The following is a 25,157-nucleotide window of genomic DNA, read 5'->3' as shown; positions in this document are numbered from 1 at the left end:
ACTTCCCTAAGGTGGCTTTCAAAAGAGACACCAAGTGACATATTTTTAGGAGGGGTTTAAAAGTTTGATGGGGTAGAAGTAAACATTGCTTAACTCAACCAGCAGCAGAGCCAGGGCCCAGGGACCAGCGCTTCTGTGGACTTGGCCTTTCGAGCAGCAGACCCAGCAATGAATGATCCGAACAGCTGTGTGGACAATGCAACAGTTTGCTCTGGTGCATCCTGCGTGGTACCTGAGAGCAATTTCAATAACATCCTAAGTGTGGTCCTAAGTACGGTGCTGACCATCCTGTTGGCCTTGGTGATGTTCTCCATGGGATGCAACGTGGAAATCAAGAAATTTCTAGGGCACATAAAGCGGCCGTGGGGCATTTGTGTTGGCTTCCTCTGTCAGTTTGGAATCATGCCCCTCACAGGATTCATCCTGTCGGTGGCCTTTGACATCCTCCCGCTCCAGGCCGTGGTGGTGCTCATTATAGGATGCTGCCCTGGAGGAACTGCCTCCAATATCTTGGCCTATTGGGTCGATGGCGACATGGACCTGAGGTAAGATTATCTATACTCCAACTACTGCAATCACCTTGGAGTAATCCTTCCAGAAGCCTATGGCATTCTGAATGTCCAACTGATTTGCCACGCATCTAAAGTATGACTAAGGAATCAAACAGGAGAGAATAAATGCATTCCCGTGCCTTCTAGCACAGCTGCTTAGCTATTGGAATTGGGGGATTTATATTTTGTGTTTGTGTTTTTAAATCTAACTCAGTTAACAGGGAGTTGCATAATTGCTGTTGATCTCTAGGAAAAGATTCAAAGCTTTTTAAAAAAAGTAATCTTTTCCAAACCACAAGCTGCAGCTGAGGAGGTTTATCCTGTTGGTAGCAGGAAAAAAAAAAAGCAAAATACACTTTCTTTGTAATGATGAGGAGCTCTGGGTGCAATCATAAAATAAAACTGTTTGTATTAGAACCTGTAGTGAGACAGTGGTCAACTCCATCAAACATAGCCAGTTCTTTGGGCAAAGATTTTCCTGGTATAAAACCTAAGGAAGAATTTGTAAATTTGCTTCACCTCTACTGGCATTAAAAGTGGGGGAAAAAGCCTACAGCAGCTTTTTTAAAATTATGCTTACCTTACTACAAAATAAACAGAAAACGTTTTCTCCACTTCCTACAGAGTAATCTAAATTGCAATGTTTGCCCATTTCATCCCGTGCCAGTCTGAACTAGCACTGGAAAAAAAAACTAATAGAAATAAGATGAAGCATTAATGTGACTAGATTGAGAAATTTAATGCTAAAAGTTGAATAGACAAATGTCTTTTTCCTTAGCTCACAATTCCTCATTTCCCTTGAAAGGTATGCATTTCCTTCTGCAAACCATCCTGGTGCTAATGCAACGTGTGCTTAATAAATACTGTACAGTAGGCAATTAGCTCTGTTCATCCCCAGCTACTATTGGCAGAGGAGAGAAGCACAAAGTGTAGAATTGTAAACACTGGATTGATAGAGTACCCAGTGATCAATTAGGAACCTGCTGTCTCATTTCAACTGGTGCTGGTTTCTCCAGAAGCTTTAGAAAAGTCATACAAACCCTATACCTTCATATGGTTTAGTCTTTCACATAAGAAAACACATGATATCCACCTTGCAATTGCTTTTTTTTTTTAAGGAAAGCCCTATAAAACAACATAGGATGGCAAGTGCTATTCAGGTTTAGTTAACCTGTGAACCACGATATAGCAATAAGGTCTTTTTAGACCTCAATTTAGTTTGACCTGGACACAGGTACACAGAAGTGAGAATTCTAAATGCCAGCACCTGTTACACTGAGAAAAGTGAACTACTTGGAACATTGGGCCTTGACCCCCAATAAACAGCTTTCTCATAATATTTGTAACTTTTAGTGCAGAGGAGTTTTGTACCTCAATGTAATACCACACATGGAACCCTTTTATAAGACAGAAAAAAAACGTGTGTGGTGCTGGACTATTAGGTTGTTGAAATGAATTCTCTTCTGTGAGCTAAAAACAGTAAGATCTAACCTAAAAGCTCCAAGTTACATTTTTCTGTGGTTTTAAGGAAATCTTATTTCTCTTGAAACAGGAGATGATTCTGTAATCCTGTCCACCTAGCATAACAATTCCTATAAATTATTTTTTTTAATAAGAACTAAAAGTAGAATATGAAGCTTTGGTAGAAACCTCCAGCTAAATCCGTGCAAATGAATCCTTCCAGCAAGTCAAAATAAGCCCTGTAATGCAACATGGAGCAACCTCACCTATCCAGAGCTCAACAAGACCCAATAAAAGACACTGCACACCCAAAATAAATTTCACTTAATCTCATAAATGCTCCTCATGCGGGACCGACTTAACTATTTTTATTTTAAAGTTCTGTTGTGCTATTTCCCAGAAATAAGAAGCGGGGAAGGAAGTGTTAGGAAGGGCAAAAGAGAAGATCAAATGCCTGCAAAGCAAAGCAGACACTGACAACACACAGCCATCTCTCTATCACTTATCCTCTATCACTTATTCTCTCTACCACATATTCTCTCTTAATTATCAATTATTCTCTCTGGTTTCTGTAGCACTTATTCTAGTCTCTGGTCTCTGTATCACTTACTCTTCTACAAACACAAGAAGATGTCACGGTATTTTAGAACAACCGATAATCATGTTTATCATGATCGGTCTTAATCATTGAGAAGAGGTTAAATTATACTGCTATGTAAGATGATGACATTATGCATTGTGTGTTAGGAAAACAATATTCCAATATTTCTTTAATACAAATTAATTAAAAGGGTAAAACCTGAGCTATTGCATAACAGTTTTCCAAAACTTTTTATTCTTCTGGATTAAGAACTGGATAACTAAAGTCTCCTGATAATTTACTTAGATACAATCCTATCTAACATTTATATTTCCAGTTGTGTACACTTAGAATTTTACCTTCTCCATCTCCACTTGAACTCTAGCAATGGCATGAAGACATGACTGTTTATGTTAACAGGCAGCTGCACTAATTGAGCTAATGCCACACAATGCCAGCAACACCATTCCACCTGGTTTTAACTCTCTTGGTTATGGTTCTTGGGAGAAGAAACCAAAACATTTCCCTCTCACCCTATCATCTCTTATGAACCTGGAAAGCCACTGCATTTTGCAATCTCTAGTGACTTTGAAAAATAAAAAATAATACACAATAATCCTTGATCATTGGAATCCAGCAAGTACTATTTCAGCTCCTTCTCTGACCACTCCCAGCGTGGAGTTTGTGAATCTGATTGGTGCACATATATTTTCACCTAAGTTGCAGCTGTGCCATGGACATCACATGCACAAAAAGCATCAGGGAGAAGAGATGGTGACCTTTCAGGTGAATCTGCTGGTGGCCAAAACCCATAGTTGAGGGGACACAGAAACCTCTTATCTCCTTTGTGTCTGCTCTCTCCCCAGACACAGGCAAATATCCGGTGTCTTCATCCTTCTTAATGGCCTCAGCCACACCATGCAAGGACTTCTCATTTCCTTTCTTTGGCTTCCTCTTTGGGGAATCCATTCTTATGCATCCTTCTCCCAGTTGTCCCCAGTTCCTTCCCTGCCACCTACTTTCTACATTCCTTTTTATTATTTTACAGACTTTCCTACCACATCCTTTGTTCTTTGGGCAAATGCTGTTAGATTTTTCAGCTTCCAGTGCAGCATTCATTGATATTTTAGATATTCAAGAAACCTCACCCTGTAGCTTACCACAAATTCACAGCAATCAATCCTTCCTATGTCAACCCCATAAATGTCCTTCTCTTCTCTACTCTGGGAGACCTAACCCAAAACCATTTGGCTTTTTCCTTTATTCTCCCTAAAAGTAACCAAACATTGTTTCTCTCCAGTAGCATTGATTTTACTAGCTAATATTTATTAAACACTAGTATATGCCATGCACAGTGCTAAGTACTCAAAATAAGTTGGTATATTTCATCCTCCCAAGAATCCTCTAAAGTTAGTACTATTATTTTCTGCATTTGGCAGATAATAAAGTTAAGATTCATAACCTTGACCAAGGTCATTGAGTCAATGTATGCCTGAGTCAGAATTGGAATCACCCAGGTCTACCCACTACCACTTTGCAGGCTCATAAGCTTTCTCTACACTGCTTCTATCACTTTTCATTTCTCCAATTTCTAGCACTGCCTATATACACTACGTTAGAGCCTTCAAACTTGGTATTTTACTTCTAATATGATTACAATCTTTTACATTGCTTAACACTGATTTCACTGAATTCCTCAACATTCACTATATTTACATTTATTCTTTCTTTTATTTCCATACACACAAAAGAAAATCTCCCTGGCAGTTAATAGAGCTGAAGTCAAAATTAAGGCCAAGATTTTTTTTTTTTTTTTATTATACTTTACTCTTTTCTCTCAGTCTAATATAAATTCAAGGCAGTGTATGTATTTTTTATATACAGGCCTTTTATAGAACTTCAGATTTTTTCGTGTAAGGTGATATTTTGTTTTGCTAATTTAGGCTCCTATATTATTTCTTAAAATTCGTTATCTGTGAATTGTTTTGAATCTCATTTTGAGTGGTTTGATTTTGTTCTTACATTCATTCAAATAGCATCAACTTCCAGCTACCTATTCGTCTGTTCATCTGCAAGTTCTCTTCGTCAATGCTGCTCACAAGTCTAAACCTTTCCTTCTCCAAATCCTCTTTTGTCCCTCATCACGATCCTTAAGAAACTGCTCTCACCAAACTCAAAATTATGATACAACGTCATAGATTGTCTTAGCAATATTCAGAATTAAAGGTTTTGCAAGGATCTTTGAAAAAAAAACAAAGACAGAAAAAGACTTCCTTCTTAAACATTTTCTCACATTTTAAAACAAAAATTCTCAGACTTCTCTTCACTGGAACCCAGTTAATAAATCCTCCTCACTTCCCCACCGGATTCCCACCACACTCTAGAAAAAAATATTGGATGCACAGAAAAAAAAGTGATTTTATTATAGGGACAACTTTAAATCCATTCTAATATTTTTTTTAAATAAAAGAAAAAAAAGAGAACACTGAAAGAAGAGAGGAAGGAACAGAGAAAAAAATTACCTTCAAACTCCAGTACTTTCATTATAAGTAGGACAAAGTACTATTAATAACAAATTAACTTGTTTGTCTGGTGTACAATTCTGCCTTAGCATCTATTTCATACCTAAATTAAGTTAACCTATAACCAGAATAGATTGAACTGCTTAAAGTTTTAAATACATCCACATTATTTGTTACTGTTGTAATATTTTAGCTCTACTAAAACAAGTATTTTTATCTAAATTATTTAAGCCTATTTTAAATGAGGTCATTCTGGTGAAAAATAAATATATTATTAGAGAAGTTAAGCTCTCTGATGAACTTTGTCCCACCCTGTATTTTGCCAAACTGTGCAAATTTAACTGTGCCTTGAAACAAAATTTCTCATTGTTAGCTCCTTTCTTAGTATAGTGTGTTGTTGTTGTTGTTGTTGTTGTTTTGGGGGGCAGGCAATATAAATATTTAGCATTTTCTTTCAAGTACACCCATAATACCCTGAAGAAATTACTACTCTTGACAACCTCAATGATGACCTGTTGAGAGAAGGGCCGTTCAGAGAAATTTCTCATTTCTCTAAGTTTCCCGATTCTATTTGGTGGAACACAAGATACACAAACATGGTACCATAAATGATCACAGCAGAGAGATGCAGGGTGCGGTGGCTCCGACTTGTAATCCCAGCACTTTGGAAGGCCTAGGAGAGCGGATCACCTGAGCCCAGGAGTTTGAGACCAGCCTGGACAACATGGTGAAACCCCATCTCTACAAAAAATTTAAAAATTAGCCTGGCATGGTGGCTCGTGCCTGTAGTCCCAGCTACTCAGGAGGCTGAGGTGCAAAGATGACTTGAGCCCAGGCTTCAGTGAGCCAAGTTGGTGACCCTGTACTCCGGCCTGGGTGACAGAGAGAGACCCTATTTAAAAAAAAAAAAAAAAAAATGGTAGTAGCAACCAGCTCTTAATAGAGTGCTTTGCATTGGTCTAAGTGCCGGACACTATTGGCTCATTCTATCCTTACAGCCATTTTAGATAAGGAAACTGGTAAAGAGAAGTCAACTAAATTACTCAAATTAACACACTAAGTGGCACCGCCTGCTTTCAGCCCAGACAGTGTGTGGCTTTAGAGCTCAGGCTTTAAAGGCAGAGAATGTACGCTGTGTACAGATCACTTCGAAGAGGACCCGGAAGACTCACTCCCCAAAAACCTTTCTTTGACCCACTGTCCTAGTACTAGAGATAGCATCATTTGGCATTAATGTCTCCATGTAGAAAGCCTACTCAGCCAGACCCTCTTACTAAAATGCAAACACTCTGAGCAGGGATGATACCAGACACTAGTTCTTCTGAACACACATTTGCCAAATTGCCAATAACTTACTCAGTGCTAAGAATTTAGGTCTACCCTGCTGCTTGCATGCTTTCTTTTGATTTTTAAGTCAGTTTCCGCTTCTTGTCCCAAGCTAGGGTCACTTGGACAGTAATTTTTCTGCTTTATGGCAACACAGCGAGGTCTCCTCCCTTGGACATGCATTCTATTCCAGGGGCCCAGGGAGGCCCGTTCCATCTCAGCATGGTCAGACACATGCAGCCTTGGTGGTGTCAGCTGCTTTAAATGTGTTTGCTGTTCTTTGATTGAATGTTTGAAGGATGGCACACCCAGCGAACCTTATACATTATTTAATGATGACTTTAACCCATTGTTTAATACTGTTTCTGACCCTTAAGAATAAAAGGGGAGGGAAGGACGGCACAAGGCAAAGTGGAAAGACACCAAATATGGCCCATTTTGCTCAAGGCCAGGCCCTGAATACACTCAGGCACATAGGCACATGTATATTACTGTTCATCACACCAGACGATGCTACAGGTTGAGACAGTTCTTGCAGGACTTTCTTATCATGAATCGAAAATAAAAATTTTCTCCCATTCGGGAGGTTGTTTGTCTACTCTGTTGATAGTTTCCTTTGCTGTGCAGAAGCTCTTTAGTTTAATTAGATTCCAAGAAAACAATGAACAAACCCATTAAAAAGTGGGCAAATGACATGAACGGATGCTTCTCAAAAGAAGTCACACATGCAGCCAACAATCATATGAAAAAAAGTTCAACATCACTGATCATTAGAGAAATGCAAATCAAAACCACAATGAAATGCCATATCACACCAGTCAGAATGGCTATTATTAAAAAGGCAAAAATTAACAGATGCTGGCGAGGTTACAGAGAAAAAGGAATACTTATCTTCTGTTGGTGGGAGTGTAAATTAGTTCATCCATTGTGGAAAGCAGTGTGGCAATTCCTCAAAGACCTAAAAACAGAAATACACTCAACCCATCAATCCCATTACTGGGTATATACCCAAAAGAATACAAATCATTCTATTATAAAGACACATGCACACATATGTCCACCGCAGCACTATTTACAGTGGCATACATATAGAATCAACCTAATTGCCCATCAATGATAGACTGGATAAAGAAAATGTGGTACATACACACCATGGAATACTATGCAGCCATAAAAATGGACTAGATCAAGTCTTTTGCAGGAACATGGATGGAGCTGGAGGCCATTATCCTTAGCAAAGTAACACAAGGACAGAAAACCAAATACTACATGTTCTCACTTATAAGTGGGAGCTAAATGATGAGAACGCATGGACACATAGAGGGGAACAACAGACACTGGGGCCTATTAGAGGGTGGAGGGTGGGAGGAAGGAGAGGATCGGGAAACATAACTAATGGGTACTAGGCTTAATACCTAGGCAATGAAATAATCTGTACAACAAACCCCCATGACACAAGTTGACCTATATAACAAACATGCACATGTACCCGTAAACTTAAAATAAAAGTTAAATTAAAAAATAAAAATAAAACAGCATCTTCCCTAGAACACCACAGGTGGATGTATCAATCTGCCCGTTGCCTTTCAGCGTCAGCATGACCACATGCTCCACACTGCTTGCCCTCGGAATGATGCCGCTGTGCCTCCTTATCTATACCAAAATGTGGGTCGACTCTGGGAGCATCGTAATTCCCTATGATAACATAGGTAAGTCATCCATCTGTAAGACTGTTGACTGTTACCCTCAAACTCTCTGCTTACCCCCTGCTAGGCTCTCAGACCAGGCTCACACCTGACCGTTATTGCCCTAGTAGGATTTTTTGCCTGATATCATTATAAAGTCACCCCTGCGTTTGAAGAGTGTTGGCAGAATGTAAATTCCAAACCTTGACCTTATGGGAGAACCTGTCTTTTCTTCAATTTGAATCACCAGGGAAAGGAGCCCCCTCCCCAGCCCTTAGTCTGGACTGAGGAGGCTTAAGCTTTGGGGACATGGGAGCTTCCACCTATTCCTTAACCCAGAGTGTCACTAGTTAATGGTCATAGGATTTTGCATCCAGACACTTGAATTGAAGAAATTTGTTTGTTTTTTTTTTGAGATGGAGTCTCACTCTGCCACCCAGCCTGGAGTGCAGGGGCGTGATCTCGGCTCACTGCAAATTTCACCCCCTGGGTTCAAGCAATTCTCCTGCCTCAGCCTCCCTAGTAGCTGGAATTACAAGCATGCACTACCATGCCTGGCTAATTTTTGTATTTTTAGTAGGGACGGGGTTTCTCCATGTTGGTCAGGCTGGTCTCAAACTCCTGACCTCAAGTGATCTGCCGACCTCAGCCTCCCAAAGTGGGATAACATGCATGAGCCACCATGCCCAACCTGAAGAAATTTTTTAAAATCACATAATGGTTTCAAAATAGAGCACTGAGTAAGCAATCCAGAGTGTTACAACAGAAAACTTCTAGATGAAACACACTGTTTCTAACACTCGACTGTGAGCCACACCTTGACCCAAAAGTTGATTTAATGGCAAAGTCATGCTCCAGGAGTCAAATTTACTAATAATGACTCTGTCTCATTTCACCCTCATCCCAAAAACCTTATGTTCTGTTTCTGGGGAAACAAATTATAGTGGGAGATTAAGTTATTGTTGTAACTTAGGGATGAGGGTCAAAGGAAGAACAAGAGAGTTCCTGGTATACCAGGAATAGGCATTTCCCACAGAACTATCACGAACAAAAGACAAGATGTGGGCAAAATAGTAAATCAGTAACAATCACCAGGTACACTATATGCCCCAAATACCTGGATTTTTTTCCCCACTGACCTTGGAAAAAAATCCCAATGAGCTGCCTCAAAAAGGTGTGGGTTTCCCATTGAAGAAAGCATCCAAGCAAAGGCTAAATGATGAGCCACCTGGATGCTTGTAAAAGGGACTCCTATTGGGATAGGAAGCTGGGCTGAAATGCCTTCCATTTCCAAGAAAGACTGCTTCTGTGATTTAGGGTGATTGAGGGAATATACAACTGAATTAGAATAAACTTTGTGAATACCAATTGGGGATGATCTGTATTACAATGTTTGTAGCCTCTTCTCTCTCTCCTACTCTTACCATTACCATTAGACCAAAAAAAAAAAATTGTCCTCCTTGACATGCCCTATTCAGTATGGGTTTTTGATATACAAGATTCTTCAGACCCCAGGAGAGAACCTTAATATCATATATAACCTCCTGACAAGAGACTTTAGGGTGACCCTCCACTACCACCTGCTTTTGCCTTCATGCTGCTTGACTCTCTGGCTGCTCTGTCAGTGGATGCCTTCTATGGAGCTAAAAACCATAGTTTACGTGAGTGGTGACCATTATATCCCTCTCAAAGAACCTGTCTGCTGAGTGAGGAATTTTGATTCCACATTAGTCATTGTAATAATTTAATAATTTAAGCCATAAAATATTATCCTTTTGATATACATTCCCTTCTGGGAAATGACTCATGGAAATACTGAATAATTCTAACTACAGTGTGAATGACTTATACCATATTCTGTGATATGAATAAATTTTGAAATAAGGAGAAAATGAAAAATCAATTAGCACCTCAATGGAGGAAAAGGTCATCATAAGAGGTCAAGAGTGAAAAGAAAAGAAAAATAGGAAAAGAGAAAAGAAAAGGGAAAAGAGAGAAGTTTGAAAAACAAAGATATTGTTATATGTAAAATATTTATTCAGAAACAGAATACTTGTTCCTCAGTACCACAAGGAAAAATGAGCATTCAGACAAAAAGTTTTCTCAGCAAGGCAATTTTACTTTCTGCAGAAAGAGTGCTCCTCACAGATGGAACAATGGTGAGAGCACACCTGAACAATGGAGGGAAGTAATTCATATCCCTTATGCAGCTTGTCCCTGCTACTGTGTCCTTTCTCCATTGGCTGGAACCAGACATCACCATCTAAGCTAAAACCTGACTGGCTAATAATTTAAAACTTTTCTAAATAGGTATAGGCAATAGACAACAAAGGAAAAGAGGACATTGCTTGTGAAAGGACTTAGAAAAGTAATAATATTTCCAAATAAGGAAGGGGCATAGGCTGCAAGCTGGAATGTGCCTGTGAGCATGTTCAGCATAAATATCTTGGTTAAAGTACAAGGACATAGAAGGTACTTATTCCTTTATATCTAACAGCTATATAGAATAGGGCTTAACAAAGAGTTACTAGCACAAAGTAAGGGGGCTTGAAGGAAGTTAGTCTTTAAAAGAAATTATTATTTCTAATGTTTATTATTATTATTATTATTTTCCTTTAACAAGAAGGGACACTTTGAAGAGGAAACTTTTTACTTTCTACAGATATTAACCCTGCTCACCATGTTTGCCCAGGCCTCCATACTCACCTTTTTGCTGTTGGTTTTTCTGGTTCTTTAACATAGAAAATAAACGAACTGACTGCTTCACAAGATGTTATCACTGCTTTCTAAATTGTGGCTCAGGGTGATTATTTGCCCAAGGTCACCAGGAAGCTGGAATAGCCCACAGTCTATTCTCTACACAGCTCTATGGGCTGACATGTTTGGTACAAGTTCATGCTCCAGTGATTCAGTAAACACCTGTGAGCCCCCTCAGATGCTGACATCTGGATCGAGAGGAGGCAGACCATGCAGCTGGTACCACTAAAATAAAACCACTGCTGCAAATTGTTGTACTTACTCCTCTCTACCCCACATTTTTAAGTGTCTTGTGCCAAGAAGTTTATAGCCATTTCATCATTTGATTCTCACAACAGCACTGTAAGGCAGACATAACTCCACCCATTTTACAAATGAGGAAACCAAAGCTTAGAGGGGTTCAATGATTTGCACAGTTCCCACAGTTTGGGAATACAGAAAGATTCAGTTCCAAATCTAGCTGGCTCCCAGTCCCACCACATGAATCCATTCACCACCACTCTCTTTCATTCTCATTCTTCTTTCTACCTTTCTTTCCTCTGATATCTACTGTGTAAACTTGATTAAAGACCAAGTTATGGATTCAATGTGTAACCATGAGTGGATGCTTTTTCATCTGCATAGACAGGCACTTTACAGAGAGAACATGGGCATATGAGGCATACGTAAAACAAACAGAGCATGAGGAAAGAAAAGAGCAAGATCACCAGCCCACTGGAGACCAAAGTTACAACATCCACCTCTACAAGCAGAAGCCACACACTGTGGGTGTAAAGAAAAACAGAGTCCCTTTCCCAGTCAACCCCAGGTCCCTGAAAAACTTCATCTGGCCTCATCTGGTCAGGAAAGAAAAGCAATTCTGCCATGGATTTCGGCAGGTGGTGCTGCTTATGTGTTATCCCGTTGGCTTGGGCTGCCTCAAAAAGATGAAGACTCTTAGCAGGAGGGGCCAAACAGATTCAGCACATTAAAATATAGGACCAAAACCTAACCACACTAATATTCCAAGTACAGGACTTGCACCTAGATTTAAGCTACCACATCACAAACAAGTCATATATCCAGATGGTTTTAAGACCTACAAACTTCAAAAACTTAGGCAATGGTCTAAAGACCCAGGAGAGGGTGTTTCCTTCTTGTATTCATCTGTTCTCTCATTGCTATAAAGAATTACCTGAGACTGGATAATTTATAAAGAAAAGAAGTTTAGTTGGCTCACAGTTCCACAGACTGTACAGGAAGCATGGCAGGGGAGGCCTCAGGAAACTTACAATCATGGCAGAAGGTGAAGGGGAAGCAGGCAGCTTCTACATGGCTGGAGCAGAGGAAGAGAGCAAAGAAGGAGGTGTGCACACTTACAGACAACCAGATCATGAGAACTCACCATCACAAGAACAACAAGGGGGAAGTCTGCCCCCACAATTCGATCACCTCCCACCAGGCCCCTCCTCCAACAGACCCCTCCTTTAGCTGTAATCCTCCAACTGGGGATTATAATTCAACATGAGATATGGGTGGGGACAGAGAGCCAAACCATATCACTCCCAAAGCAGCAGGATGCAAGGATACACAAGGGGGGTTTTTCTGGGGCATCTCAGCAGTACATGTGTCAACGCCACTCTTTCATATCTTTTTTTCCATTATTCCCTCCTTACTCCCCCTCATTTATCTTTTTTTTCCTACTCTTAGTACCCTTAGTCATTATTTAATTCTGCTAAGCAATTTCTGTGCAAAAGTCATCACTGACCCTCATATTGCCAGGAGGGCTAGAAGACTACAAGGAAATTATGTTTTCATCATTATTGCATTCACTTTAAATTAATATCTATAGCCTTGGATTCCAGAATCTGTTTTCCAGTGCTAGTTCAATCTACCCAGTTAATCAATACTAAGCAACATCCACTCTCAGAATTTCACTGTTCAATATCACTTTCTTATACTGCTTTAAAAGGATGTTTGAAAAAGAAATAACCTATGAAAAGTTAGAAGTTGTTGGTGCTAAATTACATGAAATCAGCTATTGGACAAATGAGTGTTAAATAACATGGAGAAACAAACCACATGTCGCAAAAACAGCAGTAAATTTAACATGGTGAAACTGAAGTATGACTCTTTCATCTGGCCAGGTGAGCACGTTACTGCAAAGAACTATAATTACATGAGAGGTCGTCAAATATATTATCTCATGGAAAATTTAAAGCATGCTTTCTCAACTTTTGTTCTCACCTCTCTGCTGTAAATTTGAATAACTAAAGCTAGTTTTAACCAAAAGTCAGGAGATGTCAGAATACCTGGTGATCTTGCGCTAATTTTGGACATTTTCTTTCATTTTAAAATATTTTAAAATTATTTTTTATTTCTACTACCATGAACTAGCAGACAAATGTAAAATGTCATCTTTGTATGCCATACACACACACACACACACACACACACACACACACACAAACCTTGGTGAGCTATTTTTCCTAGAGATATAAAGATCCTAAAGAAGCCAAGATTCTGACAAACTAAAACTAACGTATGCTGGCAAAATAAGAAACTCTAAAAAATTAATGCAGAATTTAGTGAAAGAATTTACAGCATTGATATTATCAATTATCTACCAATAATATTAAATTATTTACTGGAGTGGGTGAAGAAGTTGAGTGAGTGTGTGTGTGCATGTGTGTGTGTGTAATTCTGTATTCTGTTTTGTGTATTCAAGAAGGAAGACTGAAATACCACCTAATCTTTCTTCAGGCTGCTTGTTCTTCTGTTTTTCTCTTTCCTGTGTCACCAGTTCTGCTGATCACATTGCCCTTCTGTCATCTTTAGGTACGTCTCTGGTTGCTCTCGTTGTTCCTGTTTCCATTGGGATGTTTGTTAATCACAAATGGCCCCAAAAAGCAAAGATCATACTTAAAGTAAGTATCCCAGTTCACACCGTTAAATATTCCACTGTGACAATCAAAACCATAGGGTTTTCCATCCATGAAATGGTTTCATTCTCATTGTATGATTACTGTTGAGTAGGGGCCTGAAGTCATTAGCCATGCAGTCTTCTCTTTTAGAATGTCCTTCTTTATATGTGTGTAGAGAGAGAGAGGTGGGATCTCACTATGTTGCTAATGCTGTTCTTGAACTCCTGTGCTCAAGTGATCCTTCCAAAGTGCTGGGATTACAGGTATGAGACACTGCGCCCAGCCTAGCATGCCCTTCTTTATTGCAGTCACAGGAAAAATTTCTACCCATTTTTAAAGACACTCCACTGAACTATCACCTCTTGGTTTTACTCTATTCTGTCCTCACGGCATATTACTGTTATCTCTGTTATGTGAGTTTGTGTTATACAATATATCTAAATGGCTTTCTTAGAAAATAGAACATATCTTTCTTATGTCTGTATCCATATGGCCATTTCATTGCCTGGCAATCCCATTCACTAACTATATTCTAGCTAGAAGATCTGGATATGTATGTAGATAATATAGATAGATTCTGCTGCTCGGGGCAAAGTAAGTCCATTGTATTCCTTGCTTCTCTTGACAAAAAATGTTTATAATCTCCAAATTTTGTTTTAAATGTGAAAAGGAGAAAAAAATAACAACAGTGGTTTTCATTTGCTTATACCTTTTTTAAAGTTGTATAGAGTTCTATACCCATTTTCTCATTATCGTAACAATCATAAAGGGAAGCTGGGGCGACATTTTATCCCCAGTTACAAATAAAGAAACTACAGTTCAGAAAGTTCCTGATTTACTGAAGGAAACAGAATAGGAGTAGTTGAATCCGGAAGCCAAATCTTCCAGGCTTTCATTGAAATGGGTTGTCTTTTTGTTCTGACAAGGATAATTTTCAAGTCAGAAAATCTTCAGACTAATTGCAAATGGTTGCTACATGTCCTGTTGTGTTCTTAAGCTTAAAGCATGGGACAAGCGTCAGTATTTCCAGTGGGCTGATTGCAGCCTCCTGGCTTGGAGTACATAGAAAGACAACTTTATCATCACTTCCCCCAAGGACAAGGAGACTGCTGAGGTTTTGTCTCTGACAAACATACTTGGATTTGCTTTGACTCATGATTGCTGGGTTCACTTATTCCTTTTTTTTTTCAGATTGGGTCCATCGCGGGCGCCATCCTCATTGTGCTCATAGCTGTGGTTGGAGGAATATTGTACCAAAGCTCCTGGATCATTGCTCCCAAACTGTGGATTATAGGAACAATATTTCCTGTGGCGGGTTACTCCCTGGGGTTTCTTCTGGCTAGAATTGCTGGTCTACCCTGGTACAGGTATGGCATTTAGTAAATCACATTGGGAATTTTAATCTGTAATATCTGTTGTATTCCTTTGCTAGAGTTGCCGTAAGACAGAACCACAAACGGAGTGGCTTAAACAACAGACACTTACTGTCTCATGGTTTCAGAGACTAGAAGTGAAAATGAAGGTGTCACTGAATTGATTCTTTCTAAGGGCTAAGATGGAGGGATCCTTACTGGCCTTCCTCGTGGCTTGCAGACAGCCATCTTCTTCCTGTGTCTTTCCTCAGTGCACCTCTCTGTGGCCTGGCTCCCCTTTTGATAAGGACACCAGTCATTGGATAAGGGCCTCCTCTAATGAACTCATCTTAACTAATTATATCTGCAATGACCCTGTTCCCACATAAGGTCACATCCTGAGGTGCGGAGTGTTAGGACTTCAACATATGAATTTGGGGGAAAGGGAGACATAATCAACCCATAACAGCTGCAAACACTGAAGACAGGATCAAAATCCTTAGCCTTTCATCAATCTCATTCATCCTATTTCTGAATATGTCATTCTAAATAGGCCCATTCATTCCGAAGTCATGCAAGTCCCCAGAAAGAAAATACTGACTGCCTCTTTTTTGCTCAAAGTCTTCTGGACCATTCGGCTTACAAGGCAGATGGGGCTCTTCCATTGCTAAGTATTCTTATTCTCTGAGTGGAATGACATTAATGAAAGCAGTTGGGCTGCCTTGGAATAGACAAGCGTTCCTCCAGCTGGCAGCAGGGTGAGCTCATCCTCCAAAGGCGCCGAATATTAGAATGGGTTTCACACTTCTGGATTTGGTACCGGACAAAAACAATTCTTTTTGACCAATCCATCGAATCCACAGGCAAAGAGAACACAGGTGTAGGGACAGATGCATGTATGAAGTTGGGAAAGAGAGGAGTGGGTATTGGCAGCAAGAAGAGCGCAGTGTTTGCATCAGGCAGACCTGGGCTTGCCTTCCAATCCGACCACACACCGCCCGGGGGACCTCAGGCCCAGCATTCACTCTTTCTCTGAGTTTTATCATCTGTAGAATGGGGACAATAATTTTTACCTTATAGACCTTTTGTCAAGATTTAAACACAACAATTTTTTATTTTTATGAGACAGGGTCTCATTCTGTCGCCCAGGCTGGAGTCCAGTGGCACAATCATAGCTCACTGAAGCCTTGGCTCAAGTGATCCTCCTGCCTTAGCCTCCCGAGAAGCTGGGACTACAAGCGCACACCACCTTGCCTGGCTAATTTTTTTGTTTTGTTTTGTTGTTTTAGAAACAGGGTCTCATTATGTGGCCCAGCCTGGTCTTGAACTCCTGGACACCTGGGCTCAAGAAATCCTCCCACTTCACCCTCCCAAAGTGCTGAGATTACTGGTGTGAGCCACCTGTTTAGCCCAGCCTAAACAAAACAAATTAAACAATAAAACAGCGACAACAAATACCGTATCTTGAGCATTTTCTGAGCTGCTGCCCTGTGCTCTACACTGTTACCAAAATCATAATTGAAAAGGGTGAAATGAACCCTCTTGGCCACTTACCGAACACTGTGGTAAATGAGCCAACTCTTCATATGTACATATTAAATATATTTATTTATATTATATACAATAGGTGAGATGATGTATAATATACATTAATAAGTATTACACTTATTCCATAGAAAGTTATATATTGAATAAGCCTATCTTAAATACATGCATTAAAAGCAGAGACATAATGCATATATATGTACTTATTATTATATCTGCTTTTCATGTTTCACAATAACAAAACAACAACTAAAACATGTGCTCTCTTAACATCTTCTTTAGGTGCCGAACGGTTGCTTTTGAAACGGGGATGCAGAACACGCAGCTATGTTCCACCATCGTTCAGCTCTCCTTCACTCCTGAGGAGCTCAATGTCGTATTCACCTTCCCGCTCATCTACAGCATTTTCCAGCTCGCCTTTGCCGCAATATTCTTAGGATGTAAGGAATCATGCCAATCCCATTTCATGATAATCTTTGAAAAATCCTGGAGTTGCTAAAACAACATTTTTTTAAAACTCCCCGTTCCTGGTGGTGAATTGTACAAATATATGAGAGGAAAAAGCCACTGTCATATTATCATGACTTTCCAATTGCTGATGAAAAGATGGTAGTTTTACCAAAAGATTCTAGCAAAGATTATTTTTGAGTGAAAAGTAATGGAGGCCGATTCTCTCCATTGACTTTCTTTTCCTCAGTAATAAGGAAGGCAGAGGAACCTGTTGGGACCATTTTATTGTGCGCCTTCCAGCATTCGCCCAGGAACTCAGGATTTGGTGATCTTTTTCAAAACATTGTCTTAATATGCTTTATAAATATAGGCTATTTATCAGAAAACTGGTATACAAAGAAAATTTACCAGGCTAACTTACAAGGAAGATGTGTGTGTGCATATGTGTATATGCATGTATATATATTTTTTAAATACCCATAAAATTGAAGTGGTTGAAGCAAAAATGTTCCTTATGTAAAGTACTAGGTGTAGTTTAAGTAATTCTTACTTCTCCTGTCCTGTGGCATGAAGCTCCCAGTGTTTCCCATCAGGCCCCATCGCCCACTGGCCTTCACCTAGTTGAAAATTCTTTCTACATTTTCCTTTCCAAGGGCTGATAATATTTAACCTCTATTTTTACATTCTATTTTTTTAATAAAAAAGCTAGTTTTTAAAGGCTCATGACATTGTAATGGGGAATATAAAGTGAAGGCACACAACAAAACTAATGTAAATGTTAGGTCACAAAATGTCCAGAGATATAGTTTGGTTTTGTTTGGTTTTGCTTTACTTTTCTCTCTCTCTCTCTCTTTTCTTTTTTTCTTTTTCTTTTTCTTTTTTTTTTTGAGACAGCCCCTCGCTCTGTCATCCAGGCAGGATTGCAGTGGCGTGATCTCTGCTCACTGCAAGCTCTGCCTCCTGGATTCACGCCATTCTCCCTCCTCAGCCTCCCAAGTAGCTGGGACTACAGGTGCCCACCACCACGACAGGCTAATTTTGTTTTTGTATTTTTAGTAGAAACGGGGTTCCAAGGCGGGCAGATCATGAGGTCAGGAGATCGAGACCATCCTGGCTAACACGGTGAAACCCCATCTCTACTAAAAATATGGTTTTGCTTTACTTTTCTGCTTAGCTTCATCAGCTCTTCAACTTGCCCTGTGATGCTGATCTCCTCTGCACTACTGTCTTGAATGTCGTTCTCAAAGCAGAGGCTTCCTTTCCAGAATAGAATACTCTGAATCCACCGAAAACATTCCACGGATTTATCGCTGCTCCAGGAAGCAGGAGTCCAGGCCTAATTACCTTGTTTTCTGTATAATAACATTGTTTGATCTGCCCAATTTGGCACACAGTGGGATTTTTCCAAATAATTACTTAATGATGTCTACTAGATAAGCCAGAGAAAGTGGACTGGTTGATAGAACAATTAAGTAATGCACTAGTTGAACACTAACCCCAAAGAGGTTTATTAATAAAAAATTAAGTTGAAGGAATGAAGAAAAGGGAGCACTCAACTCGGTCTTGAAATTTCCCAGTTACATCAGTATGTATAAAAATAAAGGAGGAATCTTTGTCAAGTGTATACAATACCTGGAAACATATTTTGGTGATAAGATTAGGATTCTAAGTTTTTTTTGGAAAAAGGAGAGGAGGGGAAGAAAGAAAAAGGGAAAAAAGGAAGGATGGGGGAGGGAGAGAGGGAGGGAGGGAGGGAGGGAGGGAGGAAGGCAGGGAGAGAAGGGAGAGAAAGAAAAAGGGATAAACAAGAGGTATAGTTTGGTTAAATGAAATCATTGGCATAAGTTTAAGCTGAGGGACTCTCAGCTCAAAACAGTTTATAATAAGTGGCGGATCTTCAAATTGACCACAAGCTCAATTAAATTCAATAGTGTGGTTCAGTGGCTTTGAAAATAATATATTACTAGAAGTTCAGGGAGCAATCTAAAGGAGATATTGATCTTGGGTTAATAAGATCTTTGAAGCGAGTCATTATCTCTCTCAGCTGTGTATCATAATGAAAGTTAACATTTATTGAGCATTTACTATTCCTCACAGACCATGTTAGGCATTTAATTTTATCTCATTTAATGTTCACAATTGCCCTATGAGGTAGCTAATATTATTATGGCCATTTTATATGTGAGGTATTAGAATTCAAGGGGTCCTATAAGGAGTATTTTCTGTCCTCCTCTTGCCTTTGTGACCAGTTGAGAAGTAGAAGAAAAATCAGATATTCAGATAACAAAATAGCACTTTAACTATGGATAAAACTTAATTGGAAAACATGACTTGAATCTGCAACCAAATGGGCTTGTTGAAACCACCCTTTCCTCCACTGCCTCACACATGTGCAGACATGTACTCACACATGCGCAGACATGTACTCACACATGCATAGACACTGCAGGTCTTGCCTCGCAGGGCAGAGCCTACCCTGATGAGCTGACATTAACAATAAGCTGAGAAATGCTTGCTATCAGAGACCAGCAGCTCCATAGAAAAGAGGAATGCTGATCACCCATCAGCCGAGTCTCTTCTCTCCGGGGGAAAGATTGAATGAAGGCAGGGAGGGAATGGGAACGTTGTTCTAGTTCAAGTCCTTCTACAGAGGACCATCAAACCCAGGTCCTGGAGGTTGCACTGCACCATGTGTATATTTATTAAGAACTAGCACATTAACTGGGATATGGCAGTACAGAATAAATCCTCCCTATTGTTCTTATCATTGTTGAGTACCACGTGCAGGGCTGAATGCCTGAAGAAGCTTGTGGCTGCCCTGAGCAAATGTCTCCTAAAGATTTATGCTAGGTCTTCCTGAAGTGCAGTCATCCCTCTCGCCATGAGTAGCCATAGAACTAAGAATGGTGATTTCTTTCTCTAAGCAGCCTCCAGTCTACAGAAAATGTGATCTGCCATGTGAATCATAGGTTATAATCTCTATGCAAAGTAATTTTGCAGTTTATTATTATAAAATTTACTTAACTATCTGTGTATTGTTTTCTAGTTTATGTGGCATACAAGAAATGTCATGGAAAAAACAAGGCAGAAATTCCAGAGAGCAAAGAAAATGGAACGGAGCCAGAGTCATCGTTTTATAAGGCAAATGGAGGATTTCAACCTGACGAAAAGTAGACATCAAGTGGATAAAACAGACGAGTTCCAAATTACGTTCTTAAACCGTAACTATATTTAATTATTTGTTTTGGTAGGACAGTTGGCAGAAAAGAGTTAAAGTGAAAATTGGAATTTCATTGGAATTCATGTATTGGTTTCAGTACCAAGTGACTGGTGGCCCAATTCTTTAATGGGACAAATATTGTTTCCTATATATATGTATATGTTTTATATATGTATGTATACTCATATAGATATATTGTCATTGAAATATTCCCCCAAAATATTCTCAGACTAAACCTGACATAGGGAACACCGAGAATGAAAACATCGTTAACACCAAAACTGAATTCTTATGCAGAATTTCCTAGCCCAGAGATGACGACCTGACTTTCTGTATGTTAAAGTAGATGTAATGAATTATTATTATTATAGTGGTCACAATTTTCTTCAGTGTTTATGATTATAAAAATTGACATGAACATCTTTCACTGACATTTTAATCATTATTTTAAGAGCTTTGCAACCTATATATTTATATAACTTTGTAATATAACATGGGCAAATATCTGACTTCTGTATTTTTAAAAAGTTGCCTTCTCCAGTGGCAGTCCAAAAGCAGAAATGAGAGGAAATTATTACAAAATAGAATTCAATAACCATATTGGACGCAGGCTCTTAACTCAGCAGGGATATCGTACATCTATTGCTCTACCTCAGGGGTCCAGTGATACCCACTAGATCTTCCAAGGAAAAACATAATTCTTTCAATTGGTGTGTATTTGGCAAAGAGCTCTTCAAATCTGGGAGAGGGACTTCCTCAAGGTTTTCCTGTGTGCAGTGGGTCCACATAGCTAATATGACAGCTATTCAGTTGACAGGGACCACCCACAGTAAGCACCATGGTCAGGGAGGTGGCAGGAGGTGCAAAGACAGAAGTATTGGAAGAAACACCAAGACTCTAGTGGAGGAATTAATTCAATGGGAGATAGTATAAAATACATAGAAAACACAAGTAACAGAAACCTGGTTGAAATGCTTAACTAGAGTCAATTAGATGTGCAGGAGTAAGTAATATAAGAAGAATCAAGTCCGAGAGTGATCAGGAAATGAGTATTAAACAGTATTTGAAACAGAGAACATGTGCCAGGGCCCAAAAGTCAGAAGGGCCCCACCAGCCAGGAAAGTTGTTTGAATGCTGTAAGTAGGTGTAGCCAAGGGAAGCCAGGACTATCTGATATACGGTAGCAGGGGTTTATGGCTGCCAGGGGAAAATAACTCATCAAGTGTTGGACTTTCAATTATAAGATCGAATTTAATTTCCTTTCCCTCATTCTGCAGCAATCAGAATACACAATCTTAACCACTCGGTCCTTAGTGGTTTTGTTCCATTTTGCATTGGGTATTTTCACTGCCTCATAGAGTCTATTTCAAGTGTTTTGGCTGAAAGGGCTTTTTGCACTTGCATGTTCTGAGTTCAGATTCTGCTGGTGCACCCAAGCATCATGGGAACAGGAACTCAACTTAGCTCTTCCAGTAGAGGGGTGAGGGATTCTGCTTTTCAAATTCATAACATTTATCTTTTTATGCAAGATTTCCATTTACAGTTGAATAAGTACTTCATATTTTTCCATCATTAGACAAATACAAAATGGACTAAATAATTTTAAGAGATAGTGGAGGAGAGGGGGTACAGACTTCCTTCTTAGAGAGTGTCAGAGAATATGCTCCCAATGGTGGAAAGGAAGATTTACAGTCTAGCGGCTAAGTACCTCCTACACATTTCTCATCAATCAGAAAATAGACAGGTACACTAAAGGGACCCTGAGAACTCCTATTGTAATTTCAACACACCCAAAATCAAGGGCCTGAATGCCAGCAGCTGCAGCAAGCAGGTTTTTCCTCCCTGTTGATCAAGACAGGTGAGCAAGATAGGACTTGGCTTTCTTACATGATGCGGTAACTTGTGACTTGAGTCTTTTTCCCTAATTTGCTAGTGGGAAGAAAAACAGCTGAGCTTTCTAAAATGATAGCTCTCTATTTTTAAATGAATTTGAAAAGTCGATTAAATTATGTATTTTATTGCCTCTGAGTATCATATTAAATGAATATTTTATTTTAAAGACTTAAATAAATGAAAATGATTTTTGTAATGTTTGGTCTAGTTGAATCTTTGTGACTTGTGTCAAGATTTTCTCACTGCTCAGTTCTAGAGATAGAAATAAGGTGGAGTTTCTCAGATATTAAATTGTTCTTTGAAAGGTGCCTGAAAGAAACTCTTAATTAAACACTCTCATAATTCGGTCTCCCACTGATACTGACTGGGATTTTCCTCCAGAAAATCATACAGGGGGAACATTAATTAAAGACTCTTAAAAATAGTTTGACAATGATAGCTGATTTAAAATAATAATGAAAGTATTTCATGAACTTACAAATGAAGCCACCATCTTCTACGAAATGATGATGTGTATACATATATATACACGTGTGTGTATATTTACACACATACACAATGATAGCCTATTTAAAATAATAAAAGTACTTCATGAACTTACAAATAAAGCTTTCACCTCCTACAAAATGGTGATAAATGATATATATATATTATACATATGACATATATATTATATATGTCACATACATTATACATATATTATACATACACATATATTATATATATGTCATATGTATAATATACACATACACACACAAAGAATTATGGAGCTCTTGCATTAAAATCTCTCATAAATGAGACTTGAAGAAATTCAGGTCATCAACCTCATTTGACTCCTCCTCAAAGACATCATTCTCTTTTCAATCTAGGAAACTCTCACTCTCTTCCAGTAGGAAACAATTTATCTCCTTGGAATATTTGGTATCCCATTGCTTCTCAATCCTTCACCTTTTCAAAAACCACATAAGTTTAGAACAACCGTCTTCAAACTGTGGTGTGGTTACCCCTGGGAGTTCATGAAATTGTTCAAAGGGTATGCAGGCATGGATAGGGAGTAAGTTTCCATTTCTTCAACTTCCAGATGTATGCCTTCCCCAAACTGCCCTGCCTGAAATGCCCAGTGTTTGAGTTGTCCTGGGTTCTCCATGTCCACCTCCTCTCTCATGGTCAGGCCTTATTCTCAGGCCTAATCTTACTATGGTACATTGGTCAAGGGTGGGAACACTTTTTAACACCAAGCAAACAATTCAAAATATTGATATCTGAGAAAAGCTTATCTTTCCCAATAGTATAGATATGTATTTAATGATTTAGAAATGAAGTATGTGGGCCCATGTTGGAATATTTGTATAGGTATGTATTTCATGATTTAGAAATGAAGTATTTGGGCTTGTGTTGGAACATTTTGAATATATAAATACTATAAAGTGGTCTAGGGGAGAAGACAATTTTCCATTAACATGCCAGCACTTCCATCCCAATATTTACCCACAAAAGCCATCACCCTTGAGAGTAAAACTGTGAGAGCAAACAAAGGAGCATTGGTTAGAGACACTGAAAGAGGACACAGGGGTTTTTTTCCTCCAAGAGATACCAAACTATAACAAATGTCTGAGCCTTATCTATCTTTCTTAAGTTGGAATTCAGATGTGAAATGGTCAACACAGAGGCCCATGTCGATATATTGTTAAGATTGAAAAGAGAAGTCAAAAAAATTTTTCTGACAAAAAGTCTGATGTAATTGACTGGTTTCTCTGCTAATTAAGAAATATAAAAGACATTTCTTGTAAATTACATGAGCTCGATCTGCAGCTCTAAGGTTTAAAAAATATATTTAAAACATGTGAAAAGCACATTATAAAATAATTGATCTAAAATATATAAAGAACTCTTGAAACTCAATAATAAGAAGTCAAGGAACCCAACTGAAAAATGAGCAGAAGAATTTGAATAGACACTTCAGCAAAAAATGGTACTAAAAGCAAATAAGCACATGGCAATGGGAGGTACATTCATGAGAAGATACTCAACACGACAATATTAGATAAATCCAAATTAAAACCACAATAAGGTACCACTGCCTGCTCAATAAAATAACTAAAAAGAAAAAAGTGCTGACAATAACAAGTGTTGACAAGAATGTAGATTGCTAAGTGGTACAACCACCTTCGAAAACGTGTTGCAGCTTCTCATAAACATACACTAACCATGGGACCCAGCAGTCTCCCTCCTAGGTATTTACCCAAGGTAACCAGAAGTGAAATGGTGACAGAAAGCCAATCAGGCATCAAGCATCTGGGGAGGCAATTACTGCAAGAAGGTATGATGTACCATGTGGAAGTGACAGAAATGTTCTATATCATAACTTTGGTGGTGGATCCACAACTTTATACATTTGTCCAAATTCACAGAACTGTACTTTTGAAATTAGTGACTCTTATTCTATGTAAATGTTATTATAATAAAGCTGATCAAATTTTTTTTGCCCAAGATGTAGCAGGAAATGTATCTAATATTTTTATCTTCTCCACCCTTTTGTGAGAATAGAGTTAAATGTGGAGACTCTAAGTGGAGGAATAACAAAGTCTAGAGCTCTTAGATACATCTAGCAATGCCTTCGGTAGCACACTTTCCAGAAATTGAGATGGCAAATGACTTCAGTTCAAGAAACATTTTGAAAGATGGGTAATTCCAATTCTTTATTTTCAAGAAAACTGGAAGAGGATCCCATCAAGTTGTTAATCCTTGTATTTTAAAAAAGTTTTGCTGATAGACCACTATGTGGTATTGTTTTTGCGTGTAACTTGGAAATTTGAGGGACAATATATACCAAAAATCCTCTCGTTATCATCTTCCTTTTTATGTAAACAAGGTTTATAAGCACTTAAACCCATAAAAAAGAGGCACAAAAT

General features: G+C 38.8%; 1 protein-coding gene across 1 annotated transcript; it reads left to right on the top strand.

Annotated features, from left to right (window-relative positions):
* Positions 1-22,441, top strand: SLC10A2 (solute carrier family 10 member 2). The gene is made up of 6 exons (XM_003832066.6): positions 1-545; positions 8,031-8,149; positions 13,700-13,788; positions 14,977-15,152; positions 16,965-17,122; positions 20,179-22,441. Exons 1-6 carry the CDS (start codon positions 169-171, stop codon positions 20,304-20,306), a joined length of 1,047 nt encoding a protein of 348 aa, XP_003832114.1. The 5' UTR covers positions 1-168; the 3' UTR covers positions 20,307-22,441.
* Positions 22,442-25,157: the final 2,716 nt, after the last annotated feature.

This window comes from Pan paniscus, chromosome 14, assembly GCF_029289425.2.
Source record: "Pan paniscus chromosome 14, NHGRI_mPanPan1-v2.0_pri, whole genome shotgun sequence".
Lineage (NCBI taxonomy): Eukaryota > Metazoa > Chordata > Mammalia > Primates > Hominidae > Pan > Pan paniscus.
The sequence above is the reverse complement of the archived record's forward strand: the minus strand, read 5'-3'. Positions and strand labels throughout refer to the sequence as shown.

Excerpts from the sequence above, each read along its gene's own strand:
- SLC10A2 (XM_003832066.6), top strand. The coding sequence starts at position 169 with ATGAATGATCCGAACAGCTGTGTGGACAATGCAACAGTTTGCTCTGGT. Across the intron at positions 546-8,030 it reads GATGGCGACATGGACCTGAG|CGTCAGCATGACCACATGCT; the intron begins GTAAGATTATCT and ends GTTGCCTTTCAG. Across the intron at positions 15,153-16,964 it reads GCTGGTCTACCCTGGTACAG|GTGCCGAACGGTTGCTTTTG; the intron begins GTATGGCATTTA and ends CATCTTCTTTAG.